The 19,556-nt window shown below is 37.0% G+C and overlaps 1 protein-coding gene across 1 annotated transcript; it reads left to right on the top strand.

Moving 5' to 3' along the window:
- The first annotated feature begins 16,057 nt into the window (after positions 1–16,057).
- On the top strand, positions 16,058–16,954 carry LOC131957923 (uncharacterized). Its single transcript, XM_059322773.1, has one exon. The coding sequence runs from the start codon at positions 16,058–16,060 to the stop codon at positions 16,952–16,954; it is 897 nt and encodes a 298-aa protein (XP_059178756.1).
- The last annotated feature ends 2,602 nt before the right edge of the window (positions 16,955–19,556 follow it).

Genomic DNA, 19,556 nt, shown 5'->3' with positions numbered 1-19,556 from the left:
ACGGGGTGCAAGTGATGCAAAACGGACAGACCGGGGTGGAGCACATTTCCACAGAGCCCGGACATATGGACATTGGTGATTTTAGTTGCCTTAATCACAAAGAGATAAGAGATGCCCAGAGAACGGATAGTGGCTTACAGCCGCTGTTGAAACACGTCCAGGAACAAAAATTCCCAGAAAGAAGGGAAAGAGAACAATTTGGTCGAGAAACAAAGAAAATACTGAGTCAGTGGGACCGTCTCAGCATAAAGGATGGTGTTCTCATGCGGAGAATTCATGACCAAATTGATGGGACAATACACCAGGTGGTGGTGCCTGGACAATTACGAGAAGAAGTGCTAAGGTTGGCACATGACAGGGCAGGACACCAGGGTCAGGACAGGACGCACAAAATATTACGACGGAGGTGTTACTGGCCCAATATGGAAATGGAGGTCAAACGCCATTGTGAGGCTTGTGTGAGGTGTCAGCATGCGAAAATGCCAGTTGTCAAAATGAGACAGCCATCAGGACACCTACTAGCGACAAAACCACTAGAGATTGTGGCTATGGACTTTACGTCGTTGGAGCAATCATCGGATGGGACGGAACATGTGTTGGTAATGACTGATGTATTCACCAAATGGACTGTGGCGGTGCCCACACGAGATCAGACTGCCAAAACAGTGGCAAAGGTCTTAATAGAACATTGGTTCATCAAATATGGCATACCAAGACAATTACACTCTGACCAAGGAAGGGCCTTCGAGTCAGAAGTAATCAACCAACTGTGCAGCCACTACGGGATCAACAAATATAGAACAACCACATTTAATCCGAAAGGAAACGGACAGTGCGAGCGGTTCAACCGCAGCATGCATGATTTGCTGCGTACGCTAGAACCTGAACAGAAAAAACGTTGGCCTGATTTTCTCCCAGAGTTGGTATATCTATACAACTGCACCCCCATGCCACAACCGGCTTTTCGCCACACATGTTGCTGTTCGGACGGGAGGCTCGACTCCCTCTTGACTTGTTCCTAGGAAAAAAGGAGAGTATGACTGGCTCATACACTGCACTGGAATATGTGAATGAACATATGAGACGAATTAGAGAAATGTACAGGGTAGTACAGGAAAGACTAGAACATGAAGCACGGCGAAGGGAACCGCCGGTACAGACAAAGGACCCGCCACTCAAACTGAACGACAGGGTATTACTGCGTAGCCACCCGTTAGGCAGAAACAAAATCCACGACCTCTGGGGACAGGAGATATGGCAAGTCGTGGAGATGCCTAAAGTAGCAGGTGGCCCCTTTAAGATAAGACCCATCGATCACGCCAAACCGGATCGGTGGGCGAATATTGCTCAATTAAAGAAATATTGTCATAGTCAAGAAGAGCAGTTACACACAAGGAAACCTAAGACAATTAGGGAACCGGAAACTTACACGGAAATTCTCATACCCATCCCGGAACCATGTCACCATCAACAGAACAACAGCGAGACACAAGTGGAGGATAACGGCAACGAAGAGGATCCCGTTCCTCCCAGAAGCAGAGAGACAGTAGACCATCAGATAAGTGGTCCGCGGAGAAGTTTGAGAAACAGAAAGAATACGAAATTTTTTGTCAGCAACCATCAATTCTTTCATGGTCGCGCTGGTATGAGAACAGACTGTTCAAAAAGTCATAAAAGTGAACTGGTGAAGGCACCAAACGAAAAAAGGTGGATGTGAATTCTAGAACTGTTTTTGTGTCTGAGGAATATGATGTAGACACATTTGATATGTGAAATAGGGATAACTGTCAGTCTTTTACGAATGGGACGACATTGACAGTGAATGGAACAATAATTTTTTTTTTACGATGGTGCGATGGACATTTAGGAAGTGCACCTACCAAGCGTTGTTTGTGGTTGAAAACACACAAAAAAAGGCGGCGGTGAATGTAACTAGGGTGGGCCTAGTTACTAGTCACTATTGTTGAGAACGCGATAGTGCAGGTGTTGGACTGATAAGCCAACTGATAACGATCATAAAGCCACGGCGTAGTTTGGAAGGATACGACAAGCGCTGTCAACTTTGACACGATTTGGCTGACGAAACAGTGCAGATGTTATATTAAATCGGACTGTACGACAGAAGCGGCGTAATTAACATTCTGATGTAACGATTAGAATCGATTACGATTACGATTATGATAGAACCGAATACGACTACGGATACGAGGGGGATATAAGGAAGGCGACGGCTGAGTCTCTCTCTCTCTCGATCAGTCAGTCTGTGTGGCAGTATCAAGTTGGTTATATTGTGTTAAGAAGGACGATAGACATGTGTATTCAGTTATATGAAGACTAGTGAGGACTGTTGGGAGTCAGTTGATTCAAACTCTTATTGTGAAGCATTCCTTTTGATTCAGTATATTATTGTGAAGCATTTCTTTGATTCATGTAATAAAAGGATCAATAGCGAACCTGCATCTTCGAGTATCTATACTGTGGTCGATGTTGTGTAGAATGAGTGGTTAGACTCGGTAACATTTGGCGTTGTCGAGCAGAACTCGTTAACATTTGGCACTACAGGCAAATAGTCTCGTTACATTTGGCTCTGCGAGCAGGATACTCTCGTTACATATATATATATATATATATATATATATATATGTATATGTATATATATATATATATATATATATATATATATATATATATATATATATATATATATATATATATATATATATATATATATGTGTGTGTGTGTGTGTATGTGTGTGCGACAGTCATGAAAAAAATTAATAGTTACGCTGTATGATTGTCGTTCCCTAAAACTTAACTCAACGCCAATTAAATTCCTTTAAAGATGATGATTAGTAATGTCAGAAATAAAATATTGTAGCGGTGCTAATTCGTTTAGAACAGTCTTTTTATGTTTTATCTTTGGAAGTCTCTTTTAGGATATAGTATATATTTGGATTATAAGTTTGTTAGATTAAGGTCATACAAGTGACATACAATAGCAATTTATTGTTCACATTGGAATACGATATGGGTATTTCGTTGACTGGTTGATTGTATAACTATAATGAAACAAGCTAGAGGAAAAAACATTTCTATTCCACTGTTAAAAAAGTTATCTAGTAACCGATCCAGTACAAATCCTGCGATTTTTGTTTGTGAAAAAGCGCCCCCCCCCCCCTCTTCCCCACCATCTTGGACAAAAATGGTACAGCGGATTTTAAACGTCACTAACTCTTTTTTATGTTACACAATCGTAAAAATACGCTTTAGTTCCATGGGTTCTTTTCTGAGTGATAAGGGTTATTTATTCCTTAATTTTTCCGATTTTAGTCTTCGAAATAGCGCCCCCCCCCCTTCCATCTAGGAAAGCTGGAAAGCAGTTTTTCCGGTCACTGTTTCTTAAGGATATACATTTTACAGTTACTCTCAAGGTAGAAAACAGTTAAATCAGTATGCAAAGGCTTTCAACCGTTAAATTTCTTTACTTTGACCGTTTATAATTCAAAATTGCAGCTTAAAATGAGCTTGTAAATTTTTTTTCTACCCCCTTTGGCGCCCCCTTAGGGTCGGCGCCCGGGGCGGCCGCCCTCCCCGCCCTCCCCTAGCTACGCCTCTGCAGTAGGCATACCCGACTCGACCATAGGAAGCTAATTACTAAAAATCTACGTCACTCAGGTCGAAATAATAATTACTGACAAATAGGGAAATGCATTCTTAATAAAATAACATTCCCCATTTAACGATACTCGTAAAGTCGGTACTTGGGCTGTGGCAAGCATGGAATAGTCGCCGCGGGGCTGTCCACAGGTGTGGGGCTGGGTCTGGGGCCAAAGCGGTTGTCGGCTTCTATTGCACTTATTTTCACTGTTCTCTGATAAGTGTTTTTTATCCTATTGAAAGTTGTGTTTCTTTACAGTATAATATTTGTTGCGAGTTATGAAAATAAAATAATATAAAAATTAATATTAGTGCAATGAGCTGGAGAGCCGCATCTTGACATCAAAAGAGCAGCAAGCGGCTCGCGAGCGCAAGTTGCCGCAGCGAGTTACCACTCTTGAACATGAATTTTTTTTTTTATTTTTTTTTTATTAATTCAATTCTTTTAAACATTTAAATAAGTAATAATAATATATTTGATAGATTTTACACAGCATCAAAGACATGAACAATGAACATCAATTGCATATATAATAATCAAAGGGAGAAAATAAAATGGCATAAGAACTAGACTAAAATAAGGTGTGCAAACTAGGTTTCTCTTGACTGCTTAGTTTACTGTGCTGCGGAGTCAAAAGTTCACATTGTAGCCACCCATAGAAACGACCGTGGGAGAAGTGTCTCTGTAATACACATACTGATCTATCATTCCAAAACTTTCCATGACATAAAATTGTGTGTGTGTGGGGGGGGGGGGGGGTTGAGGTGTGTATCTCTTTCTACCATTCAGGTTGTGCACTTTAAAAACCTGGGAAACAGAAGACTGTTCTAATGTTAATTTACTTTGGGGTTGATCGAGTGATGTTTGGCTTGAGACTGTCTAAATTAAAATTAATACTTTATTTATTTCTTTCCTGTACATTTATTTTTTCTCAGTTAAGTGAGAGTTCCCAGTCTATGTCTTAGCTTTGCTTGAAATATTTCTTTTAACTCGATGTCCGTGTATTTTGTGAAAAAATATCTGAATTTATTCCTAATTTACCATATTGTCGATCTCTAAATACCACTCTTGAACTTGAAAACAGTCCCTTTATTTTCGGGGATCCATAAGTTAAACCATTATGTAAAGCCATTATAGTATCTATATCTGAAAGTTTTCTTACTTAATGGGAATAATCATAGTAATAGCTAGTGCTTATACATTTTAATTTAAATAATAAGTTTATTTATTTTTATGTAAAATATAATGTTTATACGCAAAATAGAGTACACAATAAATTACACATAAAGAAATGTTAAAATAAGACTTCTATTATTATGTATTGACGTCTAATATATTATTTCTACTTTTAGCTGTTGATTTATCGGTTGACTCCCTTGACTCTAATATTTTAAGATTTTTCACGTGATTAAAGAGTCACCAACCAGAGTTTCTGAGTTTCTTTGGAACCTGTGTTTCTTCCAGACTTTTTTCTCCGGGGGGGGGGGGGGGGGGGGGGGTACTTGAAATTTTCGATGGGGGGCTGGGGGCGGTAGACTTTCTTTGGAAGGGCGGACACTGTTAAAAGTATATATTTTCAATATAAATTATATACATTTCATTTCGTTCGGGGGGGGGGGGGGGGTTTGCCTGGAAGAAACTCTGTTTGAAACTGAATTGAATTTATATAGAAAATATATACTTTTGACAGTGTCCGCCCCCCCCCCCCCTCCTAAAATTCTCCCCTCCCCCTGGAGAAAAAAGTCTGGAAGAAACACTGTCACCAGCTTCTCGTTTCCATACTAGCCAGCTAGCATTTTTTTAAACCAAATGAGAATATTTTTATTTAATCGTTTTTAAAAAGTAGAAATGTTGTCACCTATTGTTATGGTTTTTAAATCCTAAACAATTAAAATGTAATCTTGCTTAAAGAAAAATATAGCCTACGTTAATTTGTGATTTAAAAAAAATACGTACAGTTAGTTATTATTCATTCAAATTTGTCCTATACTTATTTACAATATTAATATATAGCCCTGGTACATACATTGATTAAGTTTTGTTTTTTTTCATCATGAGTACACTTTGTATTAAAATATCCTAAAGCGAGGCCTAGAAACAGATAAATGCTATGTTTTTTGTTATCAATGGAAATCATGTTCAAAACAATCAATTTAGTTTGAAAATTTAGATCTATATCTCTCTCTGACTAACGAGATTTTCAATTTAAAGCACTGCAAAAGAGATCGAAACTTTTCAAGCTCAATTTTAGGGAATGATACAAAATGTAACATAACATAGTGTGTACAAAATTTCGTAGTAAATTTTATGGTTGTCGTTACTGACAGTTTTTTTTTTTCAAAAAGCAATTACCCTCAGCTGTTGTTAATTTTCCATAAGTATGGCGTGGTCTAGCGGTAGAGCACGTGCTTGCTAACCCAAAATGAGCATGTCCGAATGAGCCATTAAACAGTATATACTTCCCATCCGAAAGTAGTACTGTACATTTATTTTCTTTCAATACTGAGTCTTCTTTCTAAGGGTCATAACACGAAATTAACATAGCGGCAGGGGCGTAGCGAGAGGTGGCGGGGGGTGCGGACCGCACCGGGTGACACCATTTAGGGGGGTGACACCAAGGCAAAAAGTGCATATCGAAAATTTGAAAGTTTGTCCCTGGAAGGGTCGCTACGCCTCTGGGGGGTGACACCATTAAGTGCCGCACCGGGTGACACCCGACCTTGCTACGCCACTGTATAGCGACGTTAGTTTTAATGTATCTATATTTTGCTGAATTTGTAAAAATTTCAGTCTGATTATTTTATTTGTCATCGAAAGTTTAAGATATTCAACGAGAACTTATTTATTTATTAATTTATTCAATAACGGTACAACAGTAGGCACGAACGCCCAAGAAGAGTAGAATAGCGTAGATTTGTTGCTGCCCTATAGACTACAGGGAGGGACGAGGATTAAGTAAGTAAATAAGTAACCCCATTGTTGTAGCTTTCTGAATCTAGTAATGAGTAATGTGCAATGTATTTCAAATTTATTCAAATTTATTCAAACAACGGTTACAATTGTATCACTATTTTAGTTACCCTAAATGTATATTACTAATAATATTGCGTCATGACTAATCATTGTTTTATCTTTTATTTTCACTATCGATTTTAAAGCATCAGTGCTGGCAAAATGTGAGCTATTATATTTGCTTCATGAACAATTTCCGATAGTTTAAACGATTTAAGTCCTTGGATGTAAAATTTATCACTGAAGGGCTTTAATCATATTACTTACTATCACCCATCAGATTTTTTATCAGCTTTTTCTTAAGTTGTCAGCATATTTGGTCATAAGGCATCAGTGTATTTTTTAAAATGAAATATTTGTTAATAAGTATGTTTATTAAATAACGTAATATTATTAGTACTAGGCTTTGTATTGTTGCAATACAGAAAGCATTCTTGTTAGCACTAGGCTTTATCTTATAAATAGACGTTTTACGGGGGGGGGGGGGGGGGGGGAGATGTATGAAAGAAACTATGCACGCAAAACACTTTAAAGATTACTTATTAATTAGGCCATAATGTCAGTGTTTTATTTTAGAGTATCGATTACGTCATTTCTTTTGAGGGGGAAGGTGGGGGTCTTAGACGTTCTACCCGAAGAGATGCATGAAAGAAACTCTGCACGCCAACCAATGTTAAGATTAGACAAAATTGGCTTTAGAATTCAATGTTCACTCGATAATCAATGACGTCATATTAGTGTGTGCACTCTCCGGCTTTAGCTATTTTCTACTATATAATCCATGTCACGTCACGTTTCGTTTTTCGTAATACTATGAATCTATAATTTACTCTGCTTGTGTTTTCTCTAAATTGCCCTTGTTTTTTTTTTTTTTTTTTTTTTTTTTTTTTTTATATATATTGCCCTTGTCAGATAGATAGACAGAGAGCGAAACAATTATCTATATATATAAAGCAAAGTGGTCAGGTGCCCGATAGGGCACTTCCCGGCGCCGCAGGCGCGTCAAATTTGGCACGATGGTGCCTTGGGGCAATAGAACACGAGAGCCGGTGACGGTTTGCCGAAAAGTCCACAGAGAGGGGGTCAAAACTGACCTCGACTGACCGGCGCCTTATATGGGCTATATTACGAAAAAAAATTTCCTCCGACGACCCCCCTTGAAATTTTGTGAGGTGGTAGGAGAACGCCTTGGGGTGTTACAAAAAACTCGCCATGTCCGGGAAAAATCGGGAAATGGGTCAAAACTGACCAGTCGTATTTCCCTATATAATCTTTGTATTTTATGGGAAAAACAGAGGGTCATTTCAAAACGGATTTTAGGGCACTTACCCTCTTTACATCTGGCTAATTTTTGGCATGTTTATAGGTAAATGGCTTGGCCGTAGGGCAGACCTGTCGGTCTCACTCAAAGCCCTCGACGAGGGCTAAAAAGTGACCGCGAGTGAAATTCTCTTTATATGAGCTCTATTACGAAAAAAAATTTCCTCCGACAACCCCACTTAAAATTTTGTGAGGTGGTAGGAAAACGCCTTGGGGTGTTACAAAAAACTCGCCATGTCCGGGAAAAATCGGGAAATGGGTCAAAACTGACCAGTCGTATTTCCCTATATAATCTTTGTATTTTATGGGAAAAACAGAGGGTCATTTCAACGCAGACTTTAGGGTACTTAAACTCAGTATATCTGGCTAATTTTTTGCATACTCTTAGGTAAATGGCTTGACCTCTAGGGAAAACTGTCGGTTACACTCAAAGCCCTCGACGAGGGCTAAAATGTGACCGCGAGTGAAATTCTCTTTATATGAGCTCTATTACGAAAAAAAATTTCCTCCGACGACCCCCCTTGATATTTTGTGAGGTGGTAGAAGAACACCTAGGGGTGTCACAAAAAACTCGGCATATCTGGGAAAAATCGGGAAATGGGTCAAAACTGACCAGTTGTATTTCCCTATATAATCTTTGTATTTTATGGGAAAAACAGAGGGTCATTTCAAAACGAATTTTAGGGCACTTACCCTCTTTACATCTGGCTAATTTTTGGCATGTTTATAGGTAAATGGCTTGGCCGTAGGGCAGACCTGTCGGTCTCACTCAAAGCCCTCGACGAGGGCTAAAAAGTGACCGCGAGTGAAATTCTCTTTATATGAGCTCTATTACGAAAAAAAATTTCCTCCGACGACCCCACTTGAAATTTTGTGAGGTGGTAGGAAAACGCCTTGGGGTGTTACAAAAAACTCGCCATGTCCGGGAAAAATCGGGAAATGGGTCAAAACTGACCAGTCGTATTTCCCTATATAATCTTTGTATTTTATGGGAAAAACAGAGGGTCATTTTAAAGCAGACTTCAGGGTACTTAAACTCAGTATATCTGGCTAATTTTTTGCATACTCTTAGGTCAATGGCTTGACCTTTATGGAAAACTGTCGGTTACACTCAAAGCCCTCGACGAGGGCTAAAAAGTGACCGCGAGTGAAATTCTCTTTATATGAGCTCTATTACGAAAAAAAATTTCCTCCGACGACCCCCCTTGATATTTTGTGAGGTGGTAGAAGAACACCTAGGGGTGTCACAAAAAACTCGACATATCTGGGAAAACTTCGTAAAGGGGTCAAAACTGACCAGTTGTATTTCCCTATATAATCTTTGTATTTTATGGGAAAAACAGAGGGTCATTTGAAAACGGCTTTTGGGGCACTTACCCTCTTTACATCTGGCTAATTTTTTGCATACTCTTAGGTAAATGGCTTGACCTTTAGGAAAAACTGTCGGTTTGACTCAAAGCCCTCGAGGAGGTCTAAAAAGTGACCGCGAGTGAAATTCTCTTTATATGAGCTCTATTACGAAAAAAAATTTCCTCCGACGACCCCCCTTGATATTTTGTGAGGTGGTAGAAGAACACCTAGGGGTGTCACAAAAAACTCGACATATCTGGGAAAACTTCGTAAAGGGGTCAAAACTGACCAGTTGTATTTCCCTATATAATCTTTGTATTTTATGGGAAAAACAGAGGGTCATTTTAAAGCAGACTTCAGGGTACTTAAACTCAGTATATCTGGCTAATTTTTTGCATACTCTTAGGTCAATGGCTTGACCTTTATGGAAAACTGTCGGTTACACTCAAAGCCCTCGACGAGGGCTAAAAAGTGACCGCGAGTGAAATTCTCTTTATATGAGCTCTATTACGAAAAAAAATTTCCTCCGACGACCCCCCTTGATATTTTGTGAGGTGGTAGAAGAACACCTAGGGGTGTCACAAAAAACTCGACATATCTGGGAAAACTTCGTAAAGGGGTCAAAACTGACCAGTTGTATTTCCCTATATAATCTTTGTATTTTATGGGAAAAACAGAGGGTCATTTGAAAACGGCTTTTGGGGCACTTACCCTCTTTACATCTGGCTAATTTTTTGCATACTCTTAGGTAAATGGCTTGACCTTTAGGAAAAACTGTCGGTTTGACTCAAAGCCCTCGAGGAGGTCTAAAAAGTGACCGCGAGTGAAATTCTCTTTATATGAGCTCTATTACGAAAAAAAATTTCCTCCGACGACCCCCCTTGATATTTTGTGAGGTGGTAGAAGAACACCTAGGGGTGTCACAAAAAACTCGACATATCTGGGAAAACTTCGTAAAGGGGTCAAAACTGACCAGTTGTATTTCCCTATATAATCTTTGTATTTTATGGGAAAAACAGAGGGTCATTTTAAAGCAGACTTCAGGGTACTTAAACTCAGTATATCTGGCTAATTTTTTGCATACTCTTAGGTCAATGGCTTGACCTTTATGGAAAACTGTCGGTTACACTCAAAGCCCTCGACGAGGGCTAAAAAGTGACCGCGAGTGAAATTCTCTTTATATGAGCTCTATTACGAAAAAAAATTTCCTCCGACGACCCCCCTTGATATTTTGTGAGGTGGTAGAAGAACACCTAGGGGTGTCACAAAAAACTCGACATATCTGGGAAAACTTCGTAAAGGGGTCAAAACTGACCAGTTGTATTTCCCTATATAATCTTTGTATTTTATGGGAAAAACAGAGGGTCATTTGAAAACGGCTTTTAGGGCACTTACCCTCTTTACATCTGGCTAATTTTTTGCATACTCTTAGGTAAATGGCTCGACCTTTAGGGAAAACTGTCGGTTTGACTCAAAGCCCTCGACGAGGGCTAAAAAGTGACCGCGAGTGAAATTCTCTTTATATGAGCTCTATTACGAAAAAACTTTTCCTCCGACGACCCCCCTTGATATTTTGTGAGGTGGTAGGAGAACGCCTTGGGGTGTCACAAAAAACTCGGCATATCTGGGAAAACTTCGTAAAGGGGTCAGAACTGACCAGTCGTATTTCCCTATATAATCTTTGTATTTTATGGAAAAAACAGTGTAATTTCAACACAATTTTTACGTTACTTAACCTCTGTACATCATGCTAATGTTTTGCATACATTTCTATAGATGACTAGGCCGTATGGAAAAACTGTTGGTCAGACTCAAAGCCCTCGACCAGTGCTAAAAGATGACCGCGAGTGAAATTCTCCTTATATGAGATATATATAAATAAATTGACGATCGATCCCCTTAATATTATTTGAGGTCGTAGACCGACCCTGGTGGGTAACAAAAAAACTTTTTCCTGTCGGAAAAAGCCATTGTAGTCATTAAATGTATTTATATATCGTATTTTCTTATATAAGTATAGTAACTTTGTTTAAAAAAAAGTAAACACAGACATACGTCATTCGGTTAATTTTCAAGGGAGGTAACCTTTTTAAATAGTTATTTTTCAAATAATTATATACTATTTTAAACAGAAACAGAAAATGACAAAGTATAGCATTTGTTTTAGAAAAAAATAAGTTGTTAATTAAACATCGTATCATAATTAAATAAAAAATTAATTTTAAAAGTCAATGTAATATAAATTATGAGATATACTGTTCATGGAACCTCTGTAGTTCTATGTCCATTTTCGTTATAAATTGCGTACTTTCGAATATTTTCTCTGAAAGCGGATGTTTAAGGACTTACAACATCTTCTCTAAAATTATCATTACTGTTTAGATTCAAGCACTCCACGCCTCATCCATCACCAAATAATTAGTATTCAAATTATCAAATGTTTTTCAAAACCTAAGCGAAGCTAGGCAGTATGCCTAGTAGATCTATAATTTTACTATTTACAAACTAAATCGTAAAAAAATCAGAAATATTACTTGTCAAAAAACGCAATTAGAATTATTCGCATTTTTATGTTTAAATAAAATATATTTTAAATAAATATTTAAATAATGTGTAAGAATTTGATTACACCAACCTACTAACAACATATAATTATTTATTCGTCGAAAAGAACCACTTGACTGAGCTTGTTATATATTGTTATTTTTGTACGTTTTATATCACATAGATTATTAGAAACAACGTGTTATTGTTGTCTCCCTTGATTATTAAAAAGTAAATTACATGACACATTATTTCTAAGTAAATTGTTTTTTTTTTCCAAGAAAAGTGTAGGCTACACACCGTAGAGTTGTTTTTTTTTTTTTTTTTTTTGACGGACGCCTGATTCTCTCTCTCAGTCTGGATAATTTGTTGACAGCCATAGAAAATACATTCAGTTATTTCATTCACACTTTCTTTCTTATAATCCTTAGAAGCTATTGTTTAACAGAAATTTTTAAACGCCTTCAACTGTTTTATCTTTAAAGCCTCAATTATTGTTTTTAATACGGTTCCAAAAATTAATTCAACTGAATATTTGTCAACATTTTATTATCAGTATTTAAATATATCGTGAATATCCTAACAAATCCTGAAAATTGCTAATTTATTTTTGCCCGTAAGCTGATTTTTAATGTTCAGCTATTAAAATATGGATGGCTGAGTTATAGTTATATTCGCTGCTGGTATTTATACTTATAAGATTGAAAAAATAAAAAACAAAAATGTGGTATTGTTAGATTTTTTTACGAGTTTCATCTATATGTATTTCATTAAAGAAATATATTATTAAGTTTCTTAGATTCGCTAAATATTTCTTTCTTTTAGCTTTTATGTCAGCTTAGGGTGACCGGAAAAATGCGCAACGAAAAAAAGCGAAACGGAAAAAAGCGCAAAAAGAAATTTGTGCACACAGAAAAATGCGCAAAGAGAAAAATGCGCACACAGAAAAAAAGCACAAACAGAAATTTGCGGAATATTTGTTCTTTATAAATTCATATTCCTTTTTTTTTGAGAAATCGGAAATAGCGTTAGTTAATACTTCAGATCAACGGAAATTACTCAAAATATGACAGAAGGCAGAGCATTAGATCTTTTACTTATATGTGAAATTTCGTTTAGTTGTAGGCTGTTGAAAAACCAAAAGTAGAATAAGTTCCTCTTCCGGTTGCCGCAAATTGCTGAAAAGTTGATACAGATCTACAAATGTGATAAATTACTTATATATGAAATTTTATCAACCTATCTTTAACGGTACTCATGTTATCGTGTTCACAGACATACACACATACATACACACACAGCAAAAACTATATTTTCCCGACTCAATGAGGTCAAATGTCGAATTCGATTTTTCGCACGATTACAATACTTCTACACTTTTTATACGTGAAAATAAAAATGTACACTTAGTTTAATAAATAAACACTATATTTTTAAAAAAAAAGTCACAGTCTCAAATCGTGTAATTTATTTATGTTTGAAAATATTTAAACTGTTTCTTATTTATTCTTTCCCTTGTATTAGATACATTTTATTGTATTCACATAGGGGAGATAATGTATTACCCTTGCCAAGTAAAATGCGCAACAGGCCGAGAAATTGCAGGTCATTTATCAACCGTATATTAATGTGCAAATATGAATATTTTCATCTCACGTTCTATTAACTTAAAAGTGTTCAAATGAATATCTTCACCTCTAAAAAAATAATAGTGCTCCCAGTCAGGTTTAAGAATCCCAATGTGATTCTGTCTTTATTTAATCGTGTTATCTAAGACAAAATGTGCAGTCCATGTCCTTCTCATAAAGACAACTCGTCCAGGTATAAGAATCTCAACTTGACATCCCAGCCCCACCGCCATCTTGTCTTTGTTGTAGGATAGTCGTACCACGGGCGAGACATTGAGCTGTAGACTGACACAGTGCAGGAGAACACAGCAATAATACAAGTGTAAGGCGGTCTCAAGGTGCACACACAGGGCTACAGGCATAACCACAGTATTGGCAGGAGCTTATGGATCAGTTGATGTTAGGCTACAGGCATAACCAAAGTATTGGCAGGAGATTATGGATCAGTTGATGTTAGGCTACAGGCATAACCACAATATTGACAGGAGCTTATGGATCAGAATTGATGCTAGGCTACAGGCATAACCACAGTATTGGCGGGATCTTATGGATCAGTTGATGTTAGGCTATAGGCATAACCACAGTATTGGCAGGAGCTTATGGATCAGTTGGTGTTAGGCTACAGGCATAACCACAGTATTGGCAGGAGCTTATGGATCAGTAGATGTTAGGCTACAGGCATAACCACAGTATTGGCAGGAGCTTATGGATCAGAGTTGGTGTTAGGCTACAGACATAACCACAGTATTGACAGGAGCTTATGGATCAGTAGATGTTAGGCTACAGGCATAACCACAGTATTGGCAGGAGCTTATGGATCAGAGTTGGTGTTAGGCTACAGACATAACCACAGTTTTGGCAGGAGCTTATGGATCAGAGTTGGTGTTAGGCTACAGACATAACCACAGTATTGGCAGGAGCTTATGGATCAGAGTTGGTGTTAGGCTACAGACATAACCACAGTATTGGCAGGAGCTTATGGATCAGAGTTGGTGTTAGGCTACAGGCATAGCCACAGTATTGGCAGGCACTGGTGGATCAGTCTAGATTTCAGACAAGACTATAAGCAGGAACTGATTGATGATAGTTAATGTTTAGTCCAGGTTACAGTTGAAAGAGAAAATAGTTCCATTCTGTTTTCCGCTAGATACAAAGACAAACCAATTCCACGAGAGTATGATATTTTAAAATATTAAAAACAAAATTTATCTGCAGTTTTATTCTGTAGAAAGGGGCAAAGTAATAGTGTTCCGTCCAGAACGCGGTACAAATCAATATTTTACGATATTAACTAAAACATCTAAAACAAACGCACAACAGCCAGCTTTTCTTAAAGCCAACAAAGAATCTTATAAAATATATGAGCTTAAAGTTTACAAAACAACACACATTGTGTTGTGATGGGTATTTATAGATGAAAAACTTTGATCAACACGTCTCACAATATATGGTAATATATTTTGTAAACAAAGACGTTTCCATATAATGTTAACGTTTTATACATTATTTCCAATTTACACCTTGCCAATGCCCCTAGCAATGCCCCTTAGATTACTGTATCAATTTTGTAATATGTATGACTCATAATTTCATGGGTTATTTGGATTAGTCAGAGATTTGTACAGATTCTGAATCACAAAGAGATAACGACTTGAATAGTCATGGTCGTCATACACAACTTATTGAATTAGGGTAAAATAAAAAATTAAAAACTATCCGACGAAACAAAACTACGCAAAATATGATAAACATTTGTATGTAGTTTTTATGTCGGCTTCAGATTAGAATTTGATGCGCCAGAAAAGGAAGGTAATGGTGTTATTATTGTTATGGAAATTGATTTTCTTGTTTGACGGAAGGATTTATAAATTACCTCCCATCATCTTACAAAGAGTAAATATTGTAAGGTGTTAGATAAATTCTAAACACCACCAAACTATTCTGAACGCATTACTTTAAACACAAAACAACGTACAGACGCGTTAGAATTCTACTATCAGAGTGAAATACTACTACTTTTTGATAGTTGAGTAATGAAATTGAAATTCTACACTGGTATTTTGAAAATACTTTGGTAAAGACCTGAACAAAGTGAAATAAGAAGTGCACCTAATTAACAGCATGAAAGAAGAATATTATTAGACATATAAATCATTATATTATTATTATCTAACGGATTCGCCAATGCATTCTCTGAACAGAACATATAGAAAGACCAGCCCCAAAGAAGGTACATCATTAGAAAATATTCGCTGTAAAAAGTTATGAACAAAATGTTATGTTTTAGTTGCTATTCTATCACTGAACAAAATCTTTTTAGCCTATTGTGGTGGCGAAACATGAGATTTAATAGAACGTATTTACTTTATTGATTACTACTCGATATAGTATACAAGTCAAGATGAATTTCACTCAACACTTCGAAAATCAGCTGGCTGAATTTACCGATATGGATGAAATGACATACACGGTTTTAACGATTATACTTCTTGTCAACTTAGGAACCTTCCTCACTGTATTCGGTATTTTCACAAACATAATTAACATGATCATCTTTTTAAAACAAGGTTTAAAAGACAGTGTGAATATAAGTCTCTTTAGCCTTACTATAGCCGACCTGTTGTCGCTAGTCATGCTGGGGCTGTTGACGGTGTGGTACAACCCTTACTACTACAGCTCGGATGTGTGTACCGTGTACGAGACTTTTCGTTACATCGTGGGCGGTGTTGTTCGCGTCACGTTCGATCGGGTCCGTGGCTGGATCACGGTGTTCATCACGTTCGAGAGGTGCCTGTGTATCGCCATGCCGCTCAGGGTCAAGGCCGTCCTCACCAACAAGCGCGTGGCCGCCACGATGACGCTCATCTTCCTGCTGGTGATTGCTGGCACCCTGCCCGTCTTCTACTCCAACCGTCCAGCGCTGAGGTTCTACCCCAAGTTGAACCGGACATTGTTCGGGATCTATTACAGCTGGGACAGCGACCTGGTCGACAACATCACCTTCATGTTCAACATCGTCATCTCCACCTTCGGCTCCTTCATCGCTGTCATTGCTTGCACGGTCGTCATGGTGACGGAACTAAACAAGAAAACAAAATGGCGTCAGAAATCAGCCACCTCGAAATTCAACTCGGGTAAATCTAAAATTTCTAACAAAGACGTCAAAGTTGTTAAAATGGTTAAACTTCTCTCGATGGTGTACATCGTCTGCGCCGGTCCAACCTTCGTCAACACACTGTGGTCAATCTTTGATTCAGAATTCTCTCCCTTCGACGTGAATCGCAGACAAAATTTGTTCCTTGTGTTTTTTATGTTCAGCTTCCTTTTGGAGTCTTTTAACTCGAGCTTAAGCATCTTCGTGTATTATTTCATGAGCTCCAGATTCAGGCAAACGTTCCAGAATTTTGTTCCATTTTTCAATTTCCGAGAAATTCAAGAATAGCAAGGATTTATAGCAATTCGTGTGCTTTGAGATTTCCTTCTGTCAACTTTCTGGGTGGGAACATTCAAACAAACAAAATTTACCATGACTACATAAGTTTCGTACCCATACCATCTTAGTTATGAGCTAACGCGTTATCATCTTGCCTAGGGTGTAAATACTTTATATCATTCAGAGTACATTTAAAATATATTTTTTAAATTAAATTATATCCTAATTTAACCCATCCCAATGTTAAGAAACAAAGATTTATATGAAATCTTTAATACCTGAAATAGTTCATTAAAAAAAACCTCAATTATTTTGTGTGTAATTTAGTTACTACGATCGACTTAACACAGACGTAACAAACGGCTTAAGTCTATTTATCGCTTGTATTCTCGAGTAAATTAATTGATAATAGTGTTGGACCATACTAGAAACAACAAACAGTTATATCGTTACATCTATAAACGAAAGCTAATTATTTATTGTGTTTTTATAGGCCTACATATTCAATCTAGAATCGAATTTCTCCGTTAGATCAGCCATCTTTATTTTAAAATGAAGCCATGACTCATGACCAAAGTTCAAAGTTCAATTCGACTCCTTCACTCTGTCCGTATATAAGTAGATCAGTTCATGTTACCCTCACTTCCCCCTGTCATAATAACATAAGCCTGTACTGTATGAACAGTAAGCTATTCACATATCTGTATGTTGTACGGCGCTCTCTATGTTTTAAGCAAGTTTCAGTCACTGTGATACCTCATCCCCCTCCCCTGGTACAAGACACGTTGTCAATTCGAACTTACTGAATTGGTCAACTTAATCGTAAAGTAAATTATAAAAAGCATACATTATTTTTTCTGTTTGGGGGGGGGGGCGTGATCTATCGGTAGAGAGCTAGACTGCTAACCAAAACTCTCGAGTTCGAATTCGGGTTCAAGTTAGTAGAACGTCCCTGAGTCCAACCAACCATGACGGGTACCTAACATACGTTAGGGAAAGCAAAGACGGATCGGCATAGTGCTGATCACATTATCCACTTATATGCCGAGGTCTCTGAAACAGACGAAGTCTACTTCGTCATTTCATTTGTCTCGTGTATTTTGGGCACGTCGGAAAAAGAAGATGATGTTGATTTTTCTGTATTTTGTAGTTTGTTGCCTTCTGATGCTTCTTTTCAATGCATATTGAATTTCGTTTTTCACCCCTTAATTTAGAGCAAATTAAATCAATTAGGCACATTGGCGAAATTGGTTTTTAAGCATTTTTTTTTTTTAAAATGCCTAATCTTGAGGAAATGCATTACTATTATTTTCCTCCATATAGAATTAACGTGAGACTGCATGATGGAAACTCATTTGCATTACGAGCAAACCTTTGGTTTTGTGTTTTGTATTGTGTCCCTTTGTTTTCAGGGATCCATAAATAAATGTACAAATGTTTGAGGGCAACCAAAATGTAAAATTAAAGCTCAATTATTTAAAATCAAAGTGGGGGAAAAAAACTAAAGGCTTCAGGTTAGGTAATATTTACACTTACTTTATGAATTTTTTTCTCAAACAAATTAAATGAATTTATCAATGTCAGCCAAAAACATTTGTTTAGTTGTAAAAGTGATTTAAAACAGACTTAATATATTAGTGTTTACTGTTTATCCACGCTATAGATAATGTTACTGATTTTAGTTGTTTACGATGTTGTTACCTCCCTTTAATAAATAGCATATTTTCACTTTCTCGTATACAGAGTATAGAGAAAGTATTGTAATCGTGAAAAAAAAATCGAGATTTTTTGCAAATCTCGACGTTTTACAGCTCCCTGAGTGGGAAAAAAAAGTCTTGCAATTTTATCCGTATGTCTGTGTGTGCATGTGTATTTGTGTGTGTGTGTGTGTATGTATGTGTCTGTAAACATGATAACTTGAGTACCGTTACAGCTAGGTTGCTGAAATTTATAAGTATATAAGTATAATATCAAATTTGTAGTTCTGTTTCAACTTTTGAGCGATTCCCGGTAACCGGAAGTGGAACTTTTTCTATCTTGAATTTTCCAAAAGCCTATAATTTGAGTACTATTTCAGATAGATAAATGAAATTTCGCGTGTAAGTAAAAGATCTAATTTTTTGCCTACTGACAAATTTTGAGTAATTTCCATTGACCGGAAGTAGTAATTTACGCTATTTCCGATTTCTCAAAAACTGCAGGTGAATTTATAAGTACTAGTAATATTCTGCACTAGTATACACATATTATTTGGCGTTCACTTGGTGAGCAAGTCTTTTTTCTACGAGATTCTCTTCTATTTTAAAAAGTTTAAGTAATTAAAAATTGATTAAAAATCATTTCCATATCCCGCGCTGCCATCCCCGGTGGTGTTGTATAAGAATATTCGAGAAAGTTTAGGGGAGATCACTCCCGGTTTATTATATCTACAAACAGTTCATTTGTTTATCGATAATATAAGTCTATTTAGACTTTAGCTAAGGTTTTGTCTTAAATGTTTTTGACAAATCATTTGCCCATAACGTGTATTATAAGTATTTGCTTTATTTTTATTTTTTTTAGAAACAAAGAGAATGTTGTTTAATCCGATATTTTATTAGATACCCTATTC

This window comes from Physella acuta, unplaced genomic scaffold, assembly GCF_028476545.2.
Source record: "Physella acuta isolate Inbredline_101_S28 unplaced genomic scaffold, ASM2847654v3 ptg001278l, whole genome shotgun sequence".
In the NCBI taxonomy this organism is placed as follows: domain Eukaryota; kingdom Metazoa; phylum Mollusca; class Gastropoda; family Physidae; genus Physella; species Physella acuta.
The sequence above is the reverse complement of the archived record's forward strand: the minus strand, read 5'-3'. Positions and strand labels throughout refer to the sequence as shown.